The sequence below is a fragment of the Lampetra planeri genome, chromosome 19, assembly GCF_965212315.1.
Source record: "Lampetra planeri chromosome 19, kcLamPlan1.2.h2, whole genome shotgun sequence".
In the NCBI taxonomy this organism is placed as follows: domain Eukaryota; kingdom Metazoa; phylum Chordata; class Hyperoartia; order Petromyzontiformes; family Petromyzontidae; genus Lampetra; species Lampetra planeri.
In genome coordinates this window covers 11,227,361-11,247,545 of record NC_136125.1, presented here as the reverse complement: position 1 = coordinate 11,247,545, position 20,185 = coordinate 11,227,361, and the positions used below count along the sequence as shown (strand labels likewise).

Genomic DNA, 20,185 nt, shown 5'->3' with positions numbered 1-20,185 from the left:
CAAAACCCTGAAATGTTTTTTGCAATTTGGGAAAATGCCACTCTGATCATTTAGAAGTATGTTTAACTGTCATGTAGCGAACACAACTCCAGGTGGCCTGGAAGGCAGGGTTCCGTGGGTCCATTGAAGAGATCCCAGACGGCGCTCCGTAATGCTCGCTTCGATGGGGCATTCAATAATGCAAATGATTGCACTGCACCGTTCTACAATAGGGATGCCATTGGGTGCAAATGTTGAACTCTTATAAAAGCCACGCCCTCTCAGTGCTTCGTCTTGGCTGATTATAAAGGTGTGAGCGAGAGCAAGTACTTAGAATACAGCTTCCGCACCCCCGAGGTAAGGACCGTCACTCACTCCTCGCGAATGAGCAGTGTGTACCTGTACGTCTAGACATGTTTGTACATCCAGGAGTAGATTTGGGCTTCTTCCTCTCGTGCGGGCCGTCGGGGTTATTTGACCATACTTCTCCACGCTGGTCCAGTGTGGGTTTATTAAAACGGTATCTTTGTTAGTTCACGCTCACTATATTGTGCCCAACGATGTTCTCAAGAGTAAACACGTCTGTTAATCCTGTCTCATGCTGGTATCCTGTCATTTATACAACCGCGATGATTAGTGACGTTAGGAAATGCCATGTGGGACGTGGTGGTTGTTTGACCATACTTCACCAGGATGGCCTGTACTTTACTTGGGTTGTATAATACGTGTTTTTTTTGCATTACTGGAAACTGAATAAAAAAAATTCGGTAACACGTTTGTCGCATATAGAAACGAACAGCAATTAAGCTCAACATGTTATCTGGGAACGATGGTGTAATCGCTACAACACTGGACGTGCAATCCAGAGGTCACCGGTTCTATTCGATCTCCCGGTGCGACAGTTGACACAATGGGGCACAGGTTTCTTCAGTCAGCCGACTCTGGTGAGCCAGCCGTGTACGATGTGAACAGCACGGGTCGATCGGCAGGTCGCGTCTGGTGGGGTAAAATGTGGGTACACCCACTTCTTCCAAGACGTCTCGTCAGCGTTGAAGAGCTCCCTCTAGTGAACTCTTCCGCCAGCAGTGCCATGAGCAAGCGCATTTCAGCGTCACCCATGTTTAGTACTAAATACGGGTGGCTCTGACGATTCGCCACCCATCGCAATTCAACGAATTTTCTTGATTCAGAGTCAACTCCAGAATTGATTTTTGTTCCATTGTGGCAAAAGTAGTGACCTCTAGCGGCCGCAGAGATCACGTTAAACCCATTGCGAACAGCATATAAGAATCGAAAAACATTCTTACACATGCTATTAAATGCATGCATCGTGAGTCTTAAGAATATACTATTTGTTAACACAACAATAACCGGTTGGGTCATAGCACGTTGCCGACCATCAGTAGGTTGCTCGCTCATATCGCTGCTGGCGGTTGACTCCAACCCATCAACCTGGGTCGATAAAATAAGTACCACTTTGGAGCGAGTGAATTATCCGGAGGGTGAGTGACATATATGGCTCCCACCCACGGAAATGTGTAATTTCAATTGGGGGTTGATGGGTGTAACCAGATTACGGACATTCCTCAATTTAAATGCACATACGTCAAGTGTTATAAAATGTGTTTCGGTTCAACAAAAATGGGGAAGCCTCGTTAAACTCATAAATAAGAAATGTTGTAGATATGCATGTAATATTGTATAGAGTAGAATCGGTTTTGACACTTACCTTGAGTGCCGATGCTGGCTTGCTTGTTGTAAGGGGCGCAATGAGTCACCACAATTGCGCGCACACACACACACGGGGCCACGTACACACACACAGACAGACAACAACGACAACGATCCCTCGTGTAGCCTTTCACAGGCTGTTGGGGCAAGTGCTGTTAGCGAGCGTCGCCTATGAAGGTCGGCACGGCACACGAGAGGGTGGGTGGCTCGTACCACGGCCGGTTGCCTTTAACTCCCCAGTGGCGATGTTCACACACCGACCTAGGGGAGGCCCAGAACTGCTTTCAGATAATCGTCACTGGTGTTGGTCGTCAGCTGGAATCGAAATATGGTCGCCGTGTTGGTAGCCTATTGCACTACTGCTCGCTACAAACACGCACACACAAAAACCCTCACTCCCAGCGTGACTTATTACATCTCGTGGAGGATCACTTCGCTGAACAAAATAGTTCCGTGGGTCAGTCAGTTTTTTTATGTTTGAAATTCATAATCAATATCATCTTGTTCTAGTTCATTAAGGTCAGAATGAGCCTTTTTTTAGCTCAGTAGGCCAAACTCACAAATGCAAGGGCTGTAACTGAAAGACAATTGAAGTTTCTCTCGTGGTGTTTCAGGTTTCAACTCACAACCCCTTGGCAATAGCCAATTGACATGATCTTTACAATGTACCACGGCACCACCATAGATGGTGCAAGGAACATCTTCGCCAAGGGCTTCCGTCGATCAGAAGACGGCATGCTGGGTCCCGGTGTCTACGTGAGTCGTGACATAAACAAGGCCAGATGTTACCCCCTGAACTGTCCTGCCGACCAGAGGGTCATCCTGAAGGTGAAGGTCAGGGTGGGCAAAGTGAAGAAGATCGACAGACAGGACCACCCCCTGCGTCTCACCTGGCACGACCACGGCTACAACACCGCCTGGGTGCCCCCCAACTGCGGGATGGTGAACAGCGGCAGGGAGGAGGACTGCGTCTGGAATCCGAGGAGAGTGCAGCTCATTGGCGTGGCGGAAGCGCCTCCTGGATTCTACAAGCCTGTTTCTGATTCAAGCAGTGAAGACTGATATTTGTCATCTTGATTACTAAGGCAGTAGAGAGAGTAGGTGGATGCACTTTACACGTGTGCAGTTTGAGAGTCAGTTCCTCGTGTTCGTTGAGGTTTTTTTTGCCCGATACGTTCTGGTTTACTCATGAAGAAACAATCAAAGATAAGTACTTCCTAGACATTCTTACAAGCGTGATGCTCCTCGCATTGTTGAGACTGTGTAGGGTTTTCGAGTAATTTCCTGGTATATGTGGGTGTCTTTTAGATAACCGCCTTGTTTCTTCATCATGGGACCTCCTTTGCCAGTACCAAAATATACTAATAGGGTTTTCCCCTTTTCTTCTGGCAACAAAACTGACACCTATTGCAAGGAATCATGCTTACATTAACCACAATACTTGCAGTCAAATGCAAACAAAAAACACCAGATGACGCCAAAAGTGCGCCTTTTGGCGTCATCTGGTCGAACACCATAAGAGACTAGGCTCTAAAAAAAGCTGTCTCTGGTGTGGACCAATCAGTTTCAAAGACAATGCATAAATTATCAGAGTATTGTTTTTTGTTTGCATTTGACTGCAAGTATTGTGGTTAATGTAAGCATGATTCCTTGCAAAAGGTGTCAGTTTTGTTGCCAGAAAAAAGGGGAAAACCCCTATTAGTACGCCTTGTTTCTCTTATGCAAATATAGTCAAGAGGCACTAACAGAACATCCCTGCCAGCATGATACTTCTGACATTGTTGAGATTAGGTGCGATTTTGTGGTGCCAACAATATATTGCATCTAGCTTCTACTTTGAATAACTTACATCTAGTTCTGAATGCAATGTTTCGTGAACCATGTTTTTTGGGTTAGGCCACGTTGTAGTGTAATGCCAAAATTATTGTAATTTACCCTCCACACCCAGCAAGATTGTCACGTTTACAAATATATTTACATGTGCCAATGTGTTGATCAATACAGCTCACTGGTGGCTTCAGAATTTGACTTGATTCTAATTTAAGTCAATATAATATACTGCCCTGCATTATGACCTTTATACTTGTTCAACGCATTAACTTTGAGAGTAGAATATAGCTTGTCGTCGCAGCCTCTATTGTGTTACTTTACAACGCTTGTATTACAATTATCCTTGTGATTAGGCATAGTATGTAGATTAATACTTGTAATTTTTCAAGTTAACTTTTATTAATTTGCAATGTCATAATTATTTCTGGGATATCCAATGAAGTATTCAATTACCCTTTATCGTTCCGATCACTTAACTAATCTGGTAAGACAATAGTTGGCATATTGTAAACACGTGTGCAGCTGGAAGATGGGGGGGGGGGCTTGATGACATTATCAGCGGCCACACCCCCTAGGTGTGGCTTGTCGGGGGTTCCCCGGCTGTCATAGCTTGTCGTCGCAGCCGCTATTCATTATTAAATGTTGCACACTCGAAATGAAGGACGTGGGCAGGTGCTCCAAATCGAGGGCAAACACATTTATTGTGACAATCTGTAAAACGCAACAGCACGTGTGTCACACACAGCAATCCTCAACCGAGTCGCCATTAACCACGTGACTGGTTTACAGGTCAGGTTACTCAATAACCCTGCCAGCCACCTACAGGCCCGACTCAGTATCGCATGCTGGTGACAACGTGCATTGATGTACTGCACAGCACATAATGACCTTCACAAAACCAAAATTTACTCCATTCCTAATGTGCCACAAACGGCCTAGTTGAGTTTGATTTAAAACCCCACAGTATGGTGAGGCTGGTATCTGGCATTGATTTGACAAGGGTTGTATAGTATTACATAATATGGTTGTGCGGGGGCGCCTGCGGTGCCCCCCAACAACCACAGCCTGCGGCGGCCCCCAACAGGCTGGTCAAGTAAATCCTTACGATCCACTCGCACAGCGTGCGAGTGGGCCTTCATCCAGCAGTGGACTGAAGCACCCCAAAAACTACAGTACTAATGTAATTAGAACCGTGTGCCTTGTTTGTCAGATACAAATTTTGAAGAACTCACCTTTAACTACTTTTCAACATAATGGCTTGAGAGATGATAGGATGTACGGCTGATAGTGAATTATGATTTTTAAAAAAACTAAAGAAAAATGCGAGCGGCTTCGCTGTACTTGAGGACTTTTGATAAGTCGAATAAGAGCGGATTTACGCGGATTTCACTTAAAACGTTCACTCTACATACCTTGTTTGACGATCCCGCGATGTCACTTAATGTGAATAAATGAAAATGTATCTAAACTTTAGTTGTGATATTGACATTCACTTCTAAGAGCTATCACTTTTTAATCAGTGAAAGAACTGTTAGGATAATTTGGAAGCTCTTAAGGGGTCTTAGGTTTGAATAATTGCATTGATTAGGTATAGCCCTTTGAGCCATGCGGCTCTTGAGTCGGGTGCAACCGCAACGAACGAAATATGAACACAGAACATCTTATAACGACGGAGCGCACCCCGGGAGCGCGAGCCTCAGTCGGCCATCAGTGGAGAGCACGGGGCTCCATCAGGGCAGCAGTGGAGAGAGCACGGCTCTCTCTCATGGCAGCAGTGGAGAGAGCACGGCTCTCCCTCAGAGCAGCAGTGGAGAGAGCACGGCTCTCCCTCAGAGCAGCAGCGGAGAGAACACGGCTCTCCCTCATGGCAGCAGTGGAGAGAGCACGGCTCTCCCTCAGGGCAGCAGTGGAGAGAGCACGGCTCTCCCTCAGAGCAGCAGTGGAGAGAGCACGGCTCTCCCTCAGAGCAGCAGTGGAGAGAGCACGGCTCTCCCTCAGGGCAGCAGTGGAGAGAGCACGGCTCTCCCTCAGAGCAGCAGCGGAGAGAACACGGCTCTCCCTCAGAGCAGCAGCGGAGAGAACACGGCTCTCCCTCAGAGCAGCAGTGGAGAGAGCACGGCTCTACCCAGGGCAGCAGTGGAGAGAGCGCGGCTCTCCCTCAGGGCAGCAGTGGAGAGAGCGCGTCTGGTTCCCTCATGGCAGCAGTGGAGACAGCGCGGCTCTCCCTCGAGCCAGCAGTGGAGAGCACGGGGTCCCTCAGGGCAGCAGTGGAGAGAGCACGTCTGGCAACCTCATGGCAGCAGTGGAGATAGCGCGGCTTTCCCTCAGGGCAGCAGTGGACAGAGCACGGCTCTGCCTCACTCCACTCAGCCGTCTCCTCACTGTCACTCACCTGTATCTTGCTCGTGGTCACGTGACGCACTTCAACCAATCTGGGGGCGTACATGTTTGGGAGGGGAACACCTCTGGTTGGCTGCTTGCTCGCGGTCACGTGACACACTTCAACCAACCGTGCCGCGTTAATCACAGTGAGAAAATGACAGAATGACAGAGCTGGGTGTTTATATATATGTATAATATAAAAAATGAAAATTATTTTAACAAATGGTTTCATTTTTTTTCTCTGGGCATAACTTTATCATTCTGTCTTCTATACCACAGATCTGGCACGTGCGAGAGTCCACCAATATAAACATGGATTATCTTTTGGGGATTGTTTTTTTGAAATACAAAATCTCGACGCTATTAAGAGGAAGTCCCAAGAACAACACCGTGTACACCATGTACCACGGCACCAGCGAGGATGGGGCCAGAGCCATCCTCTCCGGGGGCTTCAGACAGTCCACTGATGGCATGCTGGGCCCTGGGGTGTACGTGAGCCGTGATGTTTACAAGGCCGAGGCATACCCACGAAACGTACCACGCAAAAAAAGAGTGGTTCTGAAGCTCCAAGTGAATGTGGGAAGAGTGAAGAAGATCAACAGACAGAACCATCCCCTGCAAAAGGCCTGGCATCTTGAAGGCTACGACACTGCATGGGTGCCACCCAATTGTGGGATGGTACCCAGTGGACTAGAGGAGGAATGTGTTTGGGACCCGGACAGAGTGACGGTCATTGATGTGGTGCAAGCGCCTCCATATTTTGAGTATTCGCCTCTAGCTGTGCCAAGATCCAAATACGTATAGTTTAGCCCAGTATATCCAGCACACTTAATAACCCAGTGTTGTAGTTAATTCTCAAAACAGGGGACGCTAACATCAGTAGTAAGATTCAAGCAACCCTGCGCATTTCTTTATAACCAAGGAAAATTCACAACTTTGCAGACAGATTTAACACACACAAATATGTACATTATAAGTATATTGGTCAAAACCACCATCAGTAAGAACACCACTGTGACCATATCGTCCAAAATATATTTTTGTGGCCTGCACAAATTTTTGCATTTGACATCATTGATTGTTCATATAGGAGTACTATGATCACCCTAAATGTGTTTAATGTTAACGTTTATGCAGCTTAGTTTTGTAATTTTACGATGTGATCGATCTGGAGGCAATCTGCCAGAGATGATTTCCGCTGCAGGGAATTGTTTGCAATATTTTCAATTCCTCATGCGGTTCAGTTGTTTTTGTTCTTTTTGCATTGTGTAATGCTTTAATCATGTTTGTGACCCAGCTCACTCTTACAAATGACTCATCGTGGTCTCTTGAGTTCCCACCCGATTAAACAAAGTAAACTTGAATATTGTTTTGGTTCGTTTCCTCTTTTACAGATTTAAATCTCGCAGCAAGGGGACATTATTGCGGTGGGGGTGTTGCAATATATTCCAACCGTTAAAAGCTATACGTAATATAGTAGTAGGTTTTTACCCTTTTAAACTGGTACAAAACTGACACCTTTATTCAAGGCATCATGTTTGCAATAACCACAACACAAGTAGTCAAAAAACCAAACAAAAAGAAGCAACTCTGATAATGATAATAATATGCACTGTCCTGTAACGTTTCATGCGACTTCCTAACATTATTTCCAACTATCAATGCAGATAAATTGATGCTATGAACCTGAAGCGAGCCCCTACTAGTGTCCCATCCGTTCCACTACATCATCTACCATATTATTGATTTAACTCGCTGTCTGTTGTCGTATCCTCAAATCTTGTAACTCAATTTTAACCCACTTCCCAATGTGGTATCGACTGAAAACTTGGTATACTTATGTCTTACTGATGACAATACTATATTCTATCATAAAATGAAATATTTTTAAACATTGTTTTATATATGTTATGTTTTGGCTTAGGTCTAATTGTCCACGGTAAACTGACGTTGGCTGTAATTGGCCACGGCCCCTTACGTTATGGCAAGCTTAAATATGTATGCTGGGCCCGGCGGCGTCTGCCGTTGTTGCTGCTCTTGTCGGCACCTCAAATATATTTTCATAATCATAAAAATATATTAATAATCATGAAAATATATTCGAATTTCTGTTGACAAAATTATTAAAAGGGGCTTCCCCGCACACTTTTCACAGCGCAAATTGTAACTTTTTTACTGAAAAACACCCTGCGGTGATTCCGGTGAGATTTGCATTGCAGATTCATCCTAACTCGTGGTTTGACTGCAGGCATTAACTCCGAGCATTACATTTTAAGATTACGTCGGCCCCTGTGTCTGTCAATTCTCACTTCACACAAACCTTGAAGCAGTCAGCTGCGAGCCTTACCACGCAGCTCACCGATACCAACACCCAGATCTGTACCGGCGTTTTGGGCCAGTTTGGCAATGAGCTATTTTCAAAACAGCGTTCTTATTTAAGGAACAATTAAAAGTGATTGTTATGTTTATCCTGATTGGCATGACTGACTTAGAATGCGAGCTCGTGGGTGTTAGAGTGCGCGCACCCAATATGCGTGCGTGGTAATTTACGCATTTCTTTGTGTGGTCATATTCATGAGGAACAGAAAAGCTTCCTTGTTGGACTTGCTTGGCAGCTTGTCCTTTTTCTTTAAAACAGTAGAATCATCCATTCAGCTTGACTCGTCGGCTCATGCTGTTCACCTGTCAACTGCAGCACGAGAGCAACGTGGTCTGGTTTCCCTGTTGTCATTATTTAAAAAGCGACGCACGCACCTCCCAATGTTGTTTTCCCCACACCACAGATGAGCACGGTTGGCTACGTATGGTACGAAAGAAATTCAACATATAAGCTGGCTGTGGGTCTTTTGAAAATGTGTTGCTCGGATGAATCACACATTTACAAAGACAGAGATACCCTATACTGTATAGCCTTTAAATACACTACTGCGGAGGGAGCTGGTAGGAACGTTGGATTGCTCGGTCAATGGCCAGGGTCAACGGCGGCGTGGTGTATTCCGCAAATATGGCCGACTGTGCGGGCGGGCACAAGCCGGCGTGAGTAGGTTATACGTTGAGTTTTATAAGGGCACCACGGGGTGACCAGCCCCTCCTCACCCAGCCCCACCCCTTCCACCCCCCACCCAGCCACACCCTCCCCACCCAGTCCCTCCCCACCCTCCCCACCCAGCCCTTCCCCACCCTCCCCACCCAGCCCCTCCCCACCCTCCCCTCCTCACCCAGCCCCTCTCTCCCCACCCAGCCCCTTCCTGCACGACAGACGGACGGACACAATAATCCCCTGTGGGTTGGTGTAACCAGGAGGTTCCTACCAGTAACAGACTGTTGGGGGCAAACACGGTTAGCGAGCACCTATTAAGGCAGGTATGGCACACGAGGGGATGGGTGGCCAGGACCACACGTGGACGCTTTTGAATTTAAACACCGTACCAGGTACTCATTTAAGGCTGAGTCGACCTAGGGGAGGCCCAGGACTGGTTCAGATATTCTTTACCGATATTAGGCGTGAGCGGGAATCAAACACGGGACTCCAGGTTCAAAGCCGAGTGCGCTAACCATTGCAAACACACAGCCAAGTACGTCCCACCATGTAAATTACATTGGGTTTCTTTTTTTAAATCCTTTATATTAAGTTCGCTTGCTTGATTAGGACCGTGCAAATCTTTCGGTCGTTTTTTAACCCACTTCCCGTGATCCAATCGAGCTGACATTTTCCACACAGACTCGTTGTGCGTGACAATTAATGTTCGTGAAATTTTTTTCCAAAATTTTACACTTTTTAGGACAAAAATATTATATTTAATTACCAATTGTTTAATTCTGCCATGCAATCATCTGACCCATAGGTGGCAGCCATCTCAAGCCAGAGGACGAGAGGACTCTAGCCGCCACGCATATAAAGGATTTATAGTGAAAAACTTTGTTTTTACAGGTTATACTTGTTTTACGTGCGCTAAACAAAAAAAAACACTACTACACGATGAAAAATAGCAATAAATACTTAAAAAAGCATGAACTAAGTAAAGTGAAGGGAAAAAAAGATTATTTCGAATTTCGAAATAACGTATAGTCAAACAACCCCCAGGACTGTGTAGGGAAGGCCTTCATCCAGTAGATTATGATTCTTAAACACTTGAAGGTGCAGCAGTAATTCAGTGGTTAGCACACTGCATCATGAACCTGGCCTGCTTTCTGAGTTCGAATCCTGGCCATGGCTATCATCAGTGGCGAGCGATGTCCTGAACCAGTCCTGTCCCACCACCCCCTCGTCACCAATGTTCACCGATCAGCGTGGTGAAGAACGGCCAAGCAAACGACGTTTCGATCGCAACACAAGCGGTCGTCATCAGGAACGGGGATTTTCACTTTATTTTTTATCATTTTATTATTATATATTTTTTCACATCTACGTGACTTTACCGAAAGAACCATAGAATATCGCACGTGTGGTTATGATTGTATTTGTAATCACGATTGTGGTTGTAATTATGAATGTTAAATATATGTGCTGGTAATTATTATTTTGCGAGTGAATCGCGTTAGCGCGAGCAATTACGATTGTGGAAATAATTATGATTGTAGTTATTTTCAAAGTACAATACGCTATCTGTGGAAAGTCCCTAGAAATTAGTCAAAAATATGTTAGGGGCTACCCCACACACCTTGCACCGCACGAATTGTTACATTTTTGTCAAAAAACATCCTGCGGTGATTTCGGTGGGATTTGCATAGCATATTTATCCTAACTTATCACACAACTCACCAATACCAATACCCAGATCTGTAAAATTTTCTTCTTAGATATTTAAGGTGCAGCAGTAGTTCAGTGGTTAGCACACTGCATCATGAACCTGGCTGGCTTCCTAAGTTAGATTCCCCGCCAGGGCTGACATCAGTGGCGAGCGCTGTCCGAACAAGTCCTGTCCCACCACCCCCCATCACCAATGTTCACCGATCGGCGTGGTAAAGAACCGCCAAGCAACCCCCATCTCTGACAGTGTGGGGTGGCGGGGGCGACCTTCCCCCAGATCTGTACCAGTGTTTTGGGCCAGTTTGGCAAAGCGCTATTTTGAAAACAGTGCTCATAAAAAAACAATAACTAATTTTGATGGTCAGTCCTATTAGCACGATTGGCACAAGCTGGTGGGGGTTAAGAGTGCGCATGCCTAAATGCATAGGTTCATTCATTCAGCTTGACTCGTCGGTTATTTCTGCTGTTCACCTCTCAACTGCAGCATGAGAGCAAAGTTGCGCCTGGTTTCCCCATTTAAATTGTTTCAAAAAGCGATGCACGCACCTCTCAGTTTACCAAGACAAGCTGGGTAGTGAGTCTTTTGAAATATGTTGCTCAAATGCAGGGGTGGGGAACCTTTTTTCTGCCAAGGGCCATTTGGATATTTACAACATCATTCGCGGGCCATACAAAATGATCAACTTTAAAATTTGCCTGTTATATTTGGTCAAACATTTAATTAACTCACCCCTAATGTGATGGCTGTAACTGCTTCTCTTTGGTGAGGCGTGTGATGTTAGCTGGTATTGATGATGCTGCTACTCGCAACTGCTTTTCCAGGTTTGCTCCTAGATTTATTGAATTTCGAGTCCCGCCTGCGGTTGCCTTGGCAGAGCCAGACCCAAATGAACTCGCGGGCCTCATACGGCCCGCGGGCCGGACGTTCCCCACCCCTGCTCTAATGAATCACACATATACAAAGGCTAATATCCCCTCTATAGCCTTTAGCAGACTGTTGGGGTAGGCACGGTTAGCGAGCATCTATTAAGCCTGGCTTGGCACACGATAGGATGGGTGGCCAGCACCGCGACTTGCCACTTTTGTTTACTCAGTGCTGATGTTTTAATGGTGGACACCACACCCGGACTGGTTCAGATATTCGTTGTCGAAGTTGGCCGTGAACAGGAACCAAACACGGGTCGCCAGGTTCGTAGAATAGTGCGCTAACCAATGCACCACTGCTCCCCACACAGTAAAATAGAACAGATGCACATACACAACAAATTACTTTTGCAATGCACTCGAAATGCAAGAAATGTTCCACCATATAAACTAGTTTGTTAATGTATATCAATTAGCAAAACTAAAAAACACACGTACTAAACTGTGAAAAAACAATACGTAAACATAAAAAACTATGATAATTGGTTCTTTACCCTTCTATCTGGCAACAAAACTGACACCTTTTTACAAGGAGTCATGTTTGCATAGACCGCAATACCTGCAGTCATAATACAAACAAAAGAACATAACTCTGATAATGTGCACTGTCCTTAAAGTTGATTGATCCACACCCGAGACAGCTTTCCTTAGAGCCTAGTCTCATATGGGTTGGACCAGATGACGCCAAAAGGCGCACAACTCAAAGACAATGCACCATCAGAGTATGAGAGCTCGGGGCAAGCATCTACACTATGGGAACCTCATTTGCCAGTAAAAATATGATAAATATGATTTGTTGCCAGATAGAAGGGTAAAGAACCAATTATCAAAATCACGTAGGTAAATGAAATAAATTAAAATGAAAACAACTAAATTAAAACAAATCACGACGTTTCGAAGGCAACACAAGCCTCCGTCATCAGGTGGCTGCTCCAGCAAAATTCATACGGGGGCATACGCACACACACTCACTTTCACACACTCCCAGCGCGAGACTGACTCATTACATCTCGTGGAGGATCGCTCGACAGAACAAAATATTTCCGCTAATGGAAGCTTGTTTGTAAGTGCGGGTGTTCGCAAGTTGGGTGTTCATACATCGAGGACTGCCTGTATTGCCGTTCCACATTCGAGCAGCGATAATCTCGGAGAAGACACAAGTTGGAAGCCTCATTACTCCCACTTGAACAACAGAAGAAAAGTTTACGAATTAGAAACACAAGATTAAAATTCCATTTTTCGTTCCCATATTTTTTCCCCTCCAAATTTGTAAGGAGTTCATGAATCAATACCATATTGTCCTGGTTCCTTAAGGTCAGAATGAGCCCTTTTTAGCTCGGTAGCCCAAACTAACAAATGCTCGTGCTGTGGCTGATAGACAATTTAAGTTTCTCTCGTGGTGTTTCAGGTTTCAACTCACGACCCCTTGCCAATAGCCAATTGACATGATCTATACAATGTACCACGGCACCGACATCGATGGTGCAAGGAACATCTTCGCCAGGGGCTTCCGGCGATCAGAAGACGGCATGCTGGGTCCCGGTGTCTACGTGAGTCGTGACATAAACAAGGCCAGATGTTACCCAGTGAACTGTCCTGCCAACCAGAGGGTCATCCTGAAGGTGAAGGTCAGGGTGGGCATGGTGAAGAAGATCGACAGCCAGGACCACCCACTGCGTTTCACCTGGCACGAGCACGGCTACAACACCGCCTGGGTGCCCCCCAACTGCGGGATGGTGAACAGCGGCAGGGAGGAGGACTGCGTCTGGAATCCGAGCAGAGTGCAGCTCATTGGCGTGGCGGAAGCGCCTCCTGGATTCTTCACGTCTTTTTCTGATTCCAGCAGTGAACACCGATATATGCATTATTGAAAACCAAGGCAGGACTGAGTAGGTGGCTGCACGATGCATGTGTGCAGTGAGATAGCCAGTTCTTCATGTTCGTTCGGTGTTTTTCTCGATAATCTGGTTTACTCCATAATGAAAAGATAAGCACTTCATAGACATTCTTGCCAGCATGACGCTCTTCGAAATGTTGAAACCGCGTGGGGTTTTCGAGTCATGTCCTGGTATGTGGATGTATTTTAGACAACTGCCTTTTCGTCTCTTATGCAAATATGGTCAACACGAGGCACGAACTGAACATCCCTGCCCGCATGGCGCTTCTGGCATTATTGAGATTAGATGCGGTTTTGTCGGGTCAACAATGTCTTGCATGCAGCTTCTCCTCCTTAGAACTCGGGTCGAGTTCTGCACGCAATGTTTCATGATCCATATTTTTGGGTTAAGCCACGTTGTAGTTTTATGCCAACATTACCCTCCACCACCCAGAAAGATTGTCACATTTACAAATATATCATTCCTATGTGTAATGTATTGATTAATACAACTCATTGGTGGCTTCAGAATTTGACTTGGTTTTAAATTCAGTCAACAAAATATACTGTACTGTCCTGCATTATGAGCTATCTACTTGTTCAACTATTAACTTTGAGAATAGAATAATATAGGCCAGTGTTAGTTAACAAAGCTTGTATTCAAATTATCCTTGTGATTTGGCTTATTATGCACGTTAATACTTGTAATCTGTAAACTTTTCTTAATTTGCAATGTCATCATTATTTCTGGGATTTCCGATGAAGTATTCAAATCCAGTACCTTTTTTCATTCCGATCACTCAACTAATCTGATAACACTAGGCTGTTGGGGGGCGCCTATGGCAGCAGTGGAGATAGCGCGGCTCTCCCTCAGGGCAGCAATGGACAGAGCACGGCTCTGCCTCAGGGCAGCAATGGAGAGAACGCGTCTGGCACCCTCACGGCAGCAGTGGAGACAGCACGGCTCTCCCTAAGCCAGCAGTGGAGAGCATGGGGTCTCTAAGAGCAGCAGTGGACGGAGCACGGCTCTGCTTCACTGTCACTCACCCGTCTCCCCCAGGCCAGCAGTGGACAGAGCACGGCTCTGCCTCACTCTCTCGTCACCTCACTTTCACTAACCTGTCTCTTGCTCGCGGTCACGTGACGCACTTCAACCAATCCGGGAGCGTACATTTTTGGGAGGGGCGCAGCTCTGGTTAGCTGCTTGCTCGCGGTCACGTGACGCACTTCAACCAATCCGTGCCGCGTTAATCACAGAATCAGTCACAGAATGACAGAGCTGGGAGTTTATATATTAGTATGACAATAGTTGGCATATCGTTTCACCTCGTGCCACGTGTGCAGCTGGAAAGTGATGGGTTGGGCTTCATGGCATCATGCGGAGGTGTGTGCCTGTCGGGGGTTCCCCAGCTGTTAGAGACAGCTTGTTGTAGCAGCCGCTATTTATCGTAAAATTGCCGACCTTGATTAAAAACTCCAAGGCATGGGGAGGCCTGTATCCAGCATTGGTTTGACGAGGGTTGCATAGTATTATAGTATCAAAAATTATGGTGAATTATTTAGACAAATGGTTTCACATGAATTGTTTCTCTAGACGTAACTTTATCATTCTGCCTTATACACCACAGATCTGCCACGTGAGAGAGTCCACCAATGTAAACATGGAGTATCTTTCAGGAATAAAAAAAGACCTGAAAAACAAAATCTCGACACTATTAAGAGGCGAAACCCCCAAGAACAACACCGTGTACACCATGTACCACGGCACCAGCGTGGGTGGAGCCAGAGCCATCCTCTCCGAGGGATTTAGACAGTCCACTGATGGCATGCTGGGCCCTGGGGTGTACGTCAGCCGAGATATTGACAAGGCCGAGGCATACCCACGAAACATACCACACGACGACAGGGTGGTTCTGGAGCTCCAAGTTAACGTGGGAAGAGTGAAGAAGATCGACAGACAGAACCACCCCCTGCAAAAGGCCTGGCGTTTTGAAGGCTACGACACTGCATGGGTGCCACCCAACTGTGGGATGGTGCCCAGTGGGCTGGAGGAGGAATGTGTTTGGGACCCGGACAGAGTGACGGTCATTGCTGTGGTGCAAGCGCCTCCATATTTTGAGTATTCGCCTCCAGCTGATGTGTCCATGCCTTCAGGTGCCAGGATGGCTCCTCGATGTTTTGGGTATGCGCCTGCAGCTATGTCGATGGGTCAATGGGGCAGGAGCGCTCCATATTTGGGGTATGCGCCTGCAGCTATGTCGATGGGCCAATGGAGCAGGAGTGCTCCATATTTGGGGTATGCATCTCCAGCTATGTCGATGGGTCAATGGGGCAGTAGCGCTCCATATGTTGGGTATGCATCTCCAGCTATGTCGATGGGTCAATGGGGCAGGATCGCTCCAAATGTTGGGCATGCATCTCCAGCTATGTCGATGGGTCAATGGGGCAGTAGCGCTCCATATGTTGGGTATGCATCTCCAGCTATGTCGATGGGTCAATGGGGCAGGATTGCTCCATATGTTGGGCATGCATCTCCAGCTATGTCGATGGGCCAATGGAGCAGTAGCGCTCCATATGTTGGGTATGCATCTCCAGCTATGTCGATGGGTCAATGGGGCAGGATCGCTCCATAGGTTGGGTATGCGCCTCCAGCTGATACATCCATGCATCCATGTGTCAGGTGGACTTCTCAATATTATGGGTAAGCGCCTCCAACTGAAATGTAAATGCCTGGTGTCAGATTGGCTCCTCCATAGTTAGGGCCCTCGCCTCCAGCTTGCATGTCCATGCCTCCAGGTTTCTGTAATAAAACTAATCATGCAAATAAATTAACTTCTAGACATCACTTCCTATTTCCTGCTCACCTGTAGGGCATATGATAATACATCCCACCTATTTTAAACATGTATATTAACAAAGCAAGCTGCGGATCATTTTCAATGGCAGACAATTAAAACCGCAGACATATTCATAGAAAAGTGTATTCCACATCGTATAATCCAGCAGTGTGGTTACTTCTCTAAACCCATAGACGGCGCTACCATTTCCAAGTAAATACTGCCCGACTCGAAACAGCACAGGGGAAACTAAAAGGTGTTGTAGGTTTGAGGCAACGCTGTGCGTTTCTTCGTAACCAAGTACAATCCACATCTTTGCAAATATAAACACACACAAAGATGTGCAATGCAACATTAGACCTCCTTTGCCAGTACCAAAATATACTAGGGTTTTCCCCCTTTATTTCTAGCAACAAAACTGAAACCTTTTTACGAGGAAACGTGTGTGCATTAACCACAATACTTGTGGTCAAAATGCAAACAAAAAACACACTCTGATAATATATGATGCATTGTCCTTGAAACTGATTGGTCCACACCAGAGACGGCTTTCTTTTGAGCCTCGTCTCAATTGGTGCTAGACCAGAGGACGCCAAAAGGCGTACAGCTCAAAGACAATGCACTCTCAAAGTAATGAGGGCTCGGGTAAGCAGACCTCCTTTGCCAATACCAAAATATAATAATAGGGGGTTTCCCCTTTTTTCTGGCAACAAAACTGAATTTTTTTTTTACAAGCAATCGTGTGCATTAACCATCTCTGGTGTGAACCAATCAGTTTCAAGGACAATGCAGGGATTATCAGAGTGTGTTTTTTTTGCATTTTGACCACAGGTATTGTGGTTAATGCACCACATGATTCCTTGTAAAAAGGTTTCAGTTTAGTTGCCAGAAAAAAGGGAAAACCCCTATTATTATGTGCAATGCAAGTATATTATGCAAAACAACCAGTCCATAATAACTGCTTTGTGACCATATTGATATGTTTTAAGCCTTGCACTAATTTTTTGCATTTTACGTATATTTCGTCGTTTTATACAGTAGAACTATAGCCACCCTGTAATCTTTAATGCTAACGTTTCTGTAGCAAAGTTTTTGTAATTTGTCATGTGATCAATCTCGAGGTAATCTGCCAAAGGTTATTTGTGCTGCCGGAAATTGTTTGCAATAATTTCGATTCCTCATGCGGTACAGGAGTTTATGAAAAAAAAATGTTTGTTATGCTTTTATCATGTTGGTGACGCAGCTCATTGTGACCTAATTAAACAAAATAAACTTCATTGCTTCTATTGTGGCCAATTTTCTCAACATTTACAGATTGGATTCTCTCAGCAAGGAGATGGGGGTGGGGGGGTGCAATGTCTTTTTAACTTTTAAAAGCGATAGTTCATGTACAATGCTCGTTTATTAAAGTTTCATGGGCTTTCCTTACAACACGATTTCGAACTGTCAATGCATATACATTGTTATGAATCTGTACCGACACCCCTAACAATCCCGCATCAAGCGAGGTACTTTGTTCCATCAAACCAATGCATTAACATTCTACATTTGTTTTACGATTGAGAACCAAAGGGGTGCAAATCTGCAGCAAAGGTGAAGAACCACTGCACTAGAGCATCTACCTGTTTACAAGTTTAACCTAGCGGCTTCAGACACGCACTGTAGAGGGCTTCTCATTTATTTCTCGTCGGCATACATACAGTGACGACTTTAATGACACAGCCACTAATTCGTATCCCTGACTGACTATATAACTGGCTGACTATACAGCAACACCGGCTATGTCTGACTATACAGCGACGATGACTATACAGCGACGATGACAATGTTTAACTTTAGAGTGAGACAGCTACATAACGACGCCGCAGAGACAGCAGCGACGAGGACCACGAACGCCCAGAACTCCCAGAACTGCGTTCCGCTCTCCCTTATATACCTTAGCGCGGCCATGCCCCGCCCCTGACCACGCCCCGCCCTTGGCCACGCCCCTCTTCGCGAAGTTTCTCGCGGGTTCTGAGAGCTTCCCGATACCCCCCCTCTTTGACCCTTGCCCCCCCCTTGTGGTCATTCCTCTGTAACTGAGCTGTGTGCTGCACCTACAGGCACCTCTGGCGTAACGCGTCCTCTCACCCCCACCCCTATACTGCGCGAATTCACAGGCGATTCATCTTGAAGGGGCACACTTGACGCTTCCGCCGTGCGGTTCTCAGTCACGCGCTCAAGAGAAAACAAAACTATTTCCAAGTAAATAAAAATACTTTTAATTATAAAAAATAAGTTTCAAGAAATTTCCGATGGCGTCACAGAAGCGCTCAGAGCGGCGGGCTGGGGAGAGCCGTCGTCGATCCCTCTCCACAGCTGTGCACCACTTTAGGTTGCAGCACCTCCACACATCACACCAAGGCCGTAGCCACGGTGGCAACATTGGGGGGGACCAAATCTCCCAGGGGGTCTGGGGGTCCCAACCCAGAAAAATTAATATAAATTGGAAAACTAATTTCTTGCCATTTCCTGCCTAAAATATAAAAAAATTGACTAAAACATGCGATGGACTTTTGATTATTTTTGACAATAATGTCTAAGAGTGTATTATATTACGTTGCTCTGTTTTTTTTACATTTTCTTGTTTCATTGTATGTAATGGCAGAGATTAGGGATTCATTAAGTACAACCATAGCCACAATCATATAAACATAAATCTATGCATTGTTACATGAAGACAAGTCCAGATACCAGATATTGTGGCCAAGGTTTCGCCAATTGTTTTTATTTACATAGCATAGCGATTATAATTTTTTATAGCAATATCTTGGGGGGGACATTTTGAGCATATTTGAATATTGGGGGGGGATGTGTCCGCCCCAATACAGTATATATTATAGTTACGGCCTGGCATTACATCGACAAGACATCCACGCATGGACACGGAGACGCAAAGACAAAGATCCCCCGTAAATCCTTCGCCAGACTGCTGGGGCAAGAGCTGTAAGCAAGCACCTATAAAGGCCGGCCGCCTTTGTCTCCCCAGTGGCGATGTTTACACATTTGAGGCTGAGTCGACCTAGGGGAGGCCCAGGACCGGTTCAGACAATCGTCACTGGCGGTGGCCGTGAGCGGGAATCGAACTCGGGTGGCCAGGTTCGTAGCGCAGCGCGGTAGCCGCGACAATACCACGCATACACACACAGACATACACACACAGACATACACACAGACACACACACAGACACACAGACATACACACACAGACATACATACACACACATACACACACAGACATACACACAGACACACATAGACACGCACAGACACACACACAGATATACACAGACACACACACAGACACACACACAGACATACACACACATACACAGACGAACACAGACACACACACAGAAACACAACAACCGCCAGTCGCCACTAAGTGGCGGTGACGTCACCACGACGCTCGTGCCAGGCCATGTGCACCTTGAGGCCACGTGAAGTGTCGAACGCCCGCTGGCAGGAGGTCACTCACAAAACACGCGCCACAAACCGCCCAAACGAACTCAAAGCGCCGCGAGGCGTCACCGAGAGCAGTCGGTTAGAGGCGGCCACACAGACGTCGTCACACGCTCGAAATCACAACACTCCTCGCACTAAGATCTTCCGTATCGCCTATTAACAGACTGCTGGGGATGGGTGGCCAACACCACGCCCGGCCGCCTTTGTCTCCCCAGCGCTGATGCTGTGCACATCGCACCAGGTACCCGTTTAAGGCTGAGTCGACCTATGGCAGGCCCAAGACCGCTTCAAATGGCCGGGTTCGTAGCGCAGTGCGCTAACCGCTGCACCACCGCTCCAAGAGCTGCCGTCCGCCACTGTGGCAGTTGTCAT

General features: G+C 46.2%; 1 protein-coding gene across 1 annotated transcript; it reads left to right on the top strand.

Moving 5' to 3' along the window:
* Positions 1 to 2,328: 2,328 nt before the first annotated feature.
* Positions 2,329 to 17,595, top strand: LOC144723925 (uncharacterized). Its single transcript, XM_078602699.1, has 8 exons — positions 2,329 to 2,712; positions 2,845 to 2,854; positions 4,605 to 4,654; positions 6,304 to 6,725; positions 8,078 to 8,123; positions 13,033 to 13,457; positions 14,817 to 14,823; positions 15,101 to 17,595. Exons 1-8 carry the CDS (start codon positions 2,362 to 2,364, stop codon positions 16,103 to 16,105), a joined length of 2,316 nt encoding a protein of 771 aa, XP_078458825.1. The 5' UTR covers positions 2,329 to 2,361; the 3' UTR covers positions 16,106 to 17,595.
* Positions 17,596 to 20,185: the final 2,590 nt, after the last annotated feature.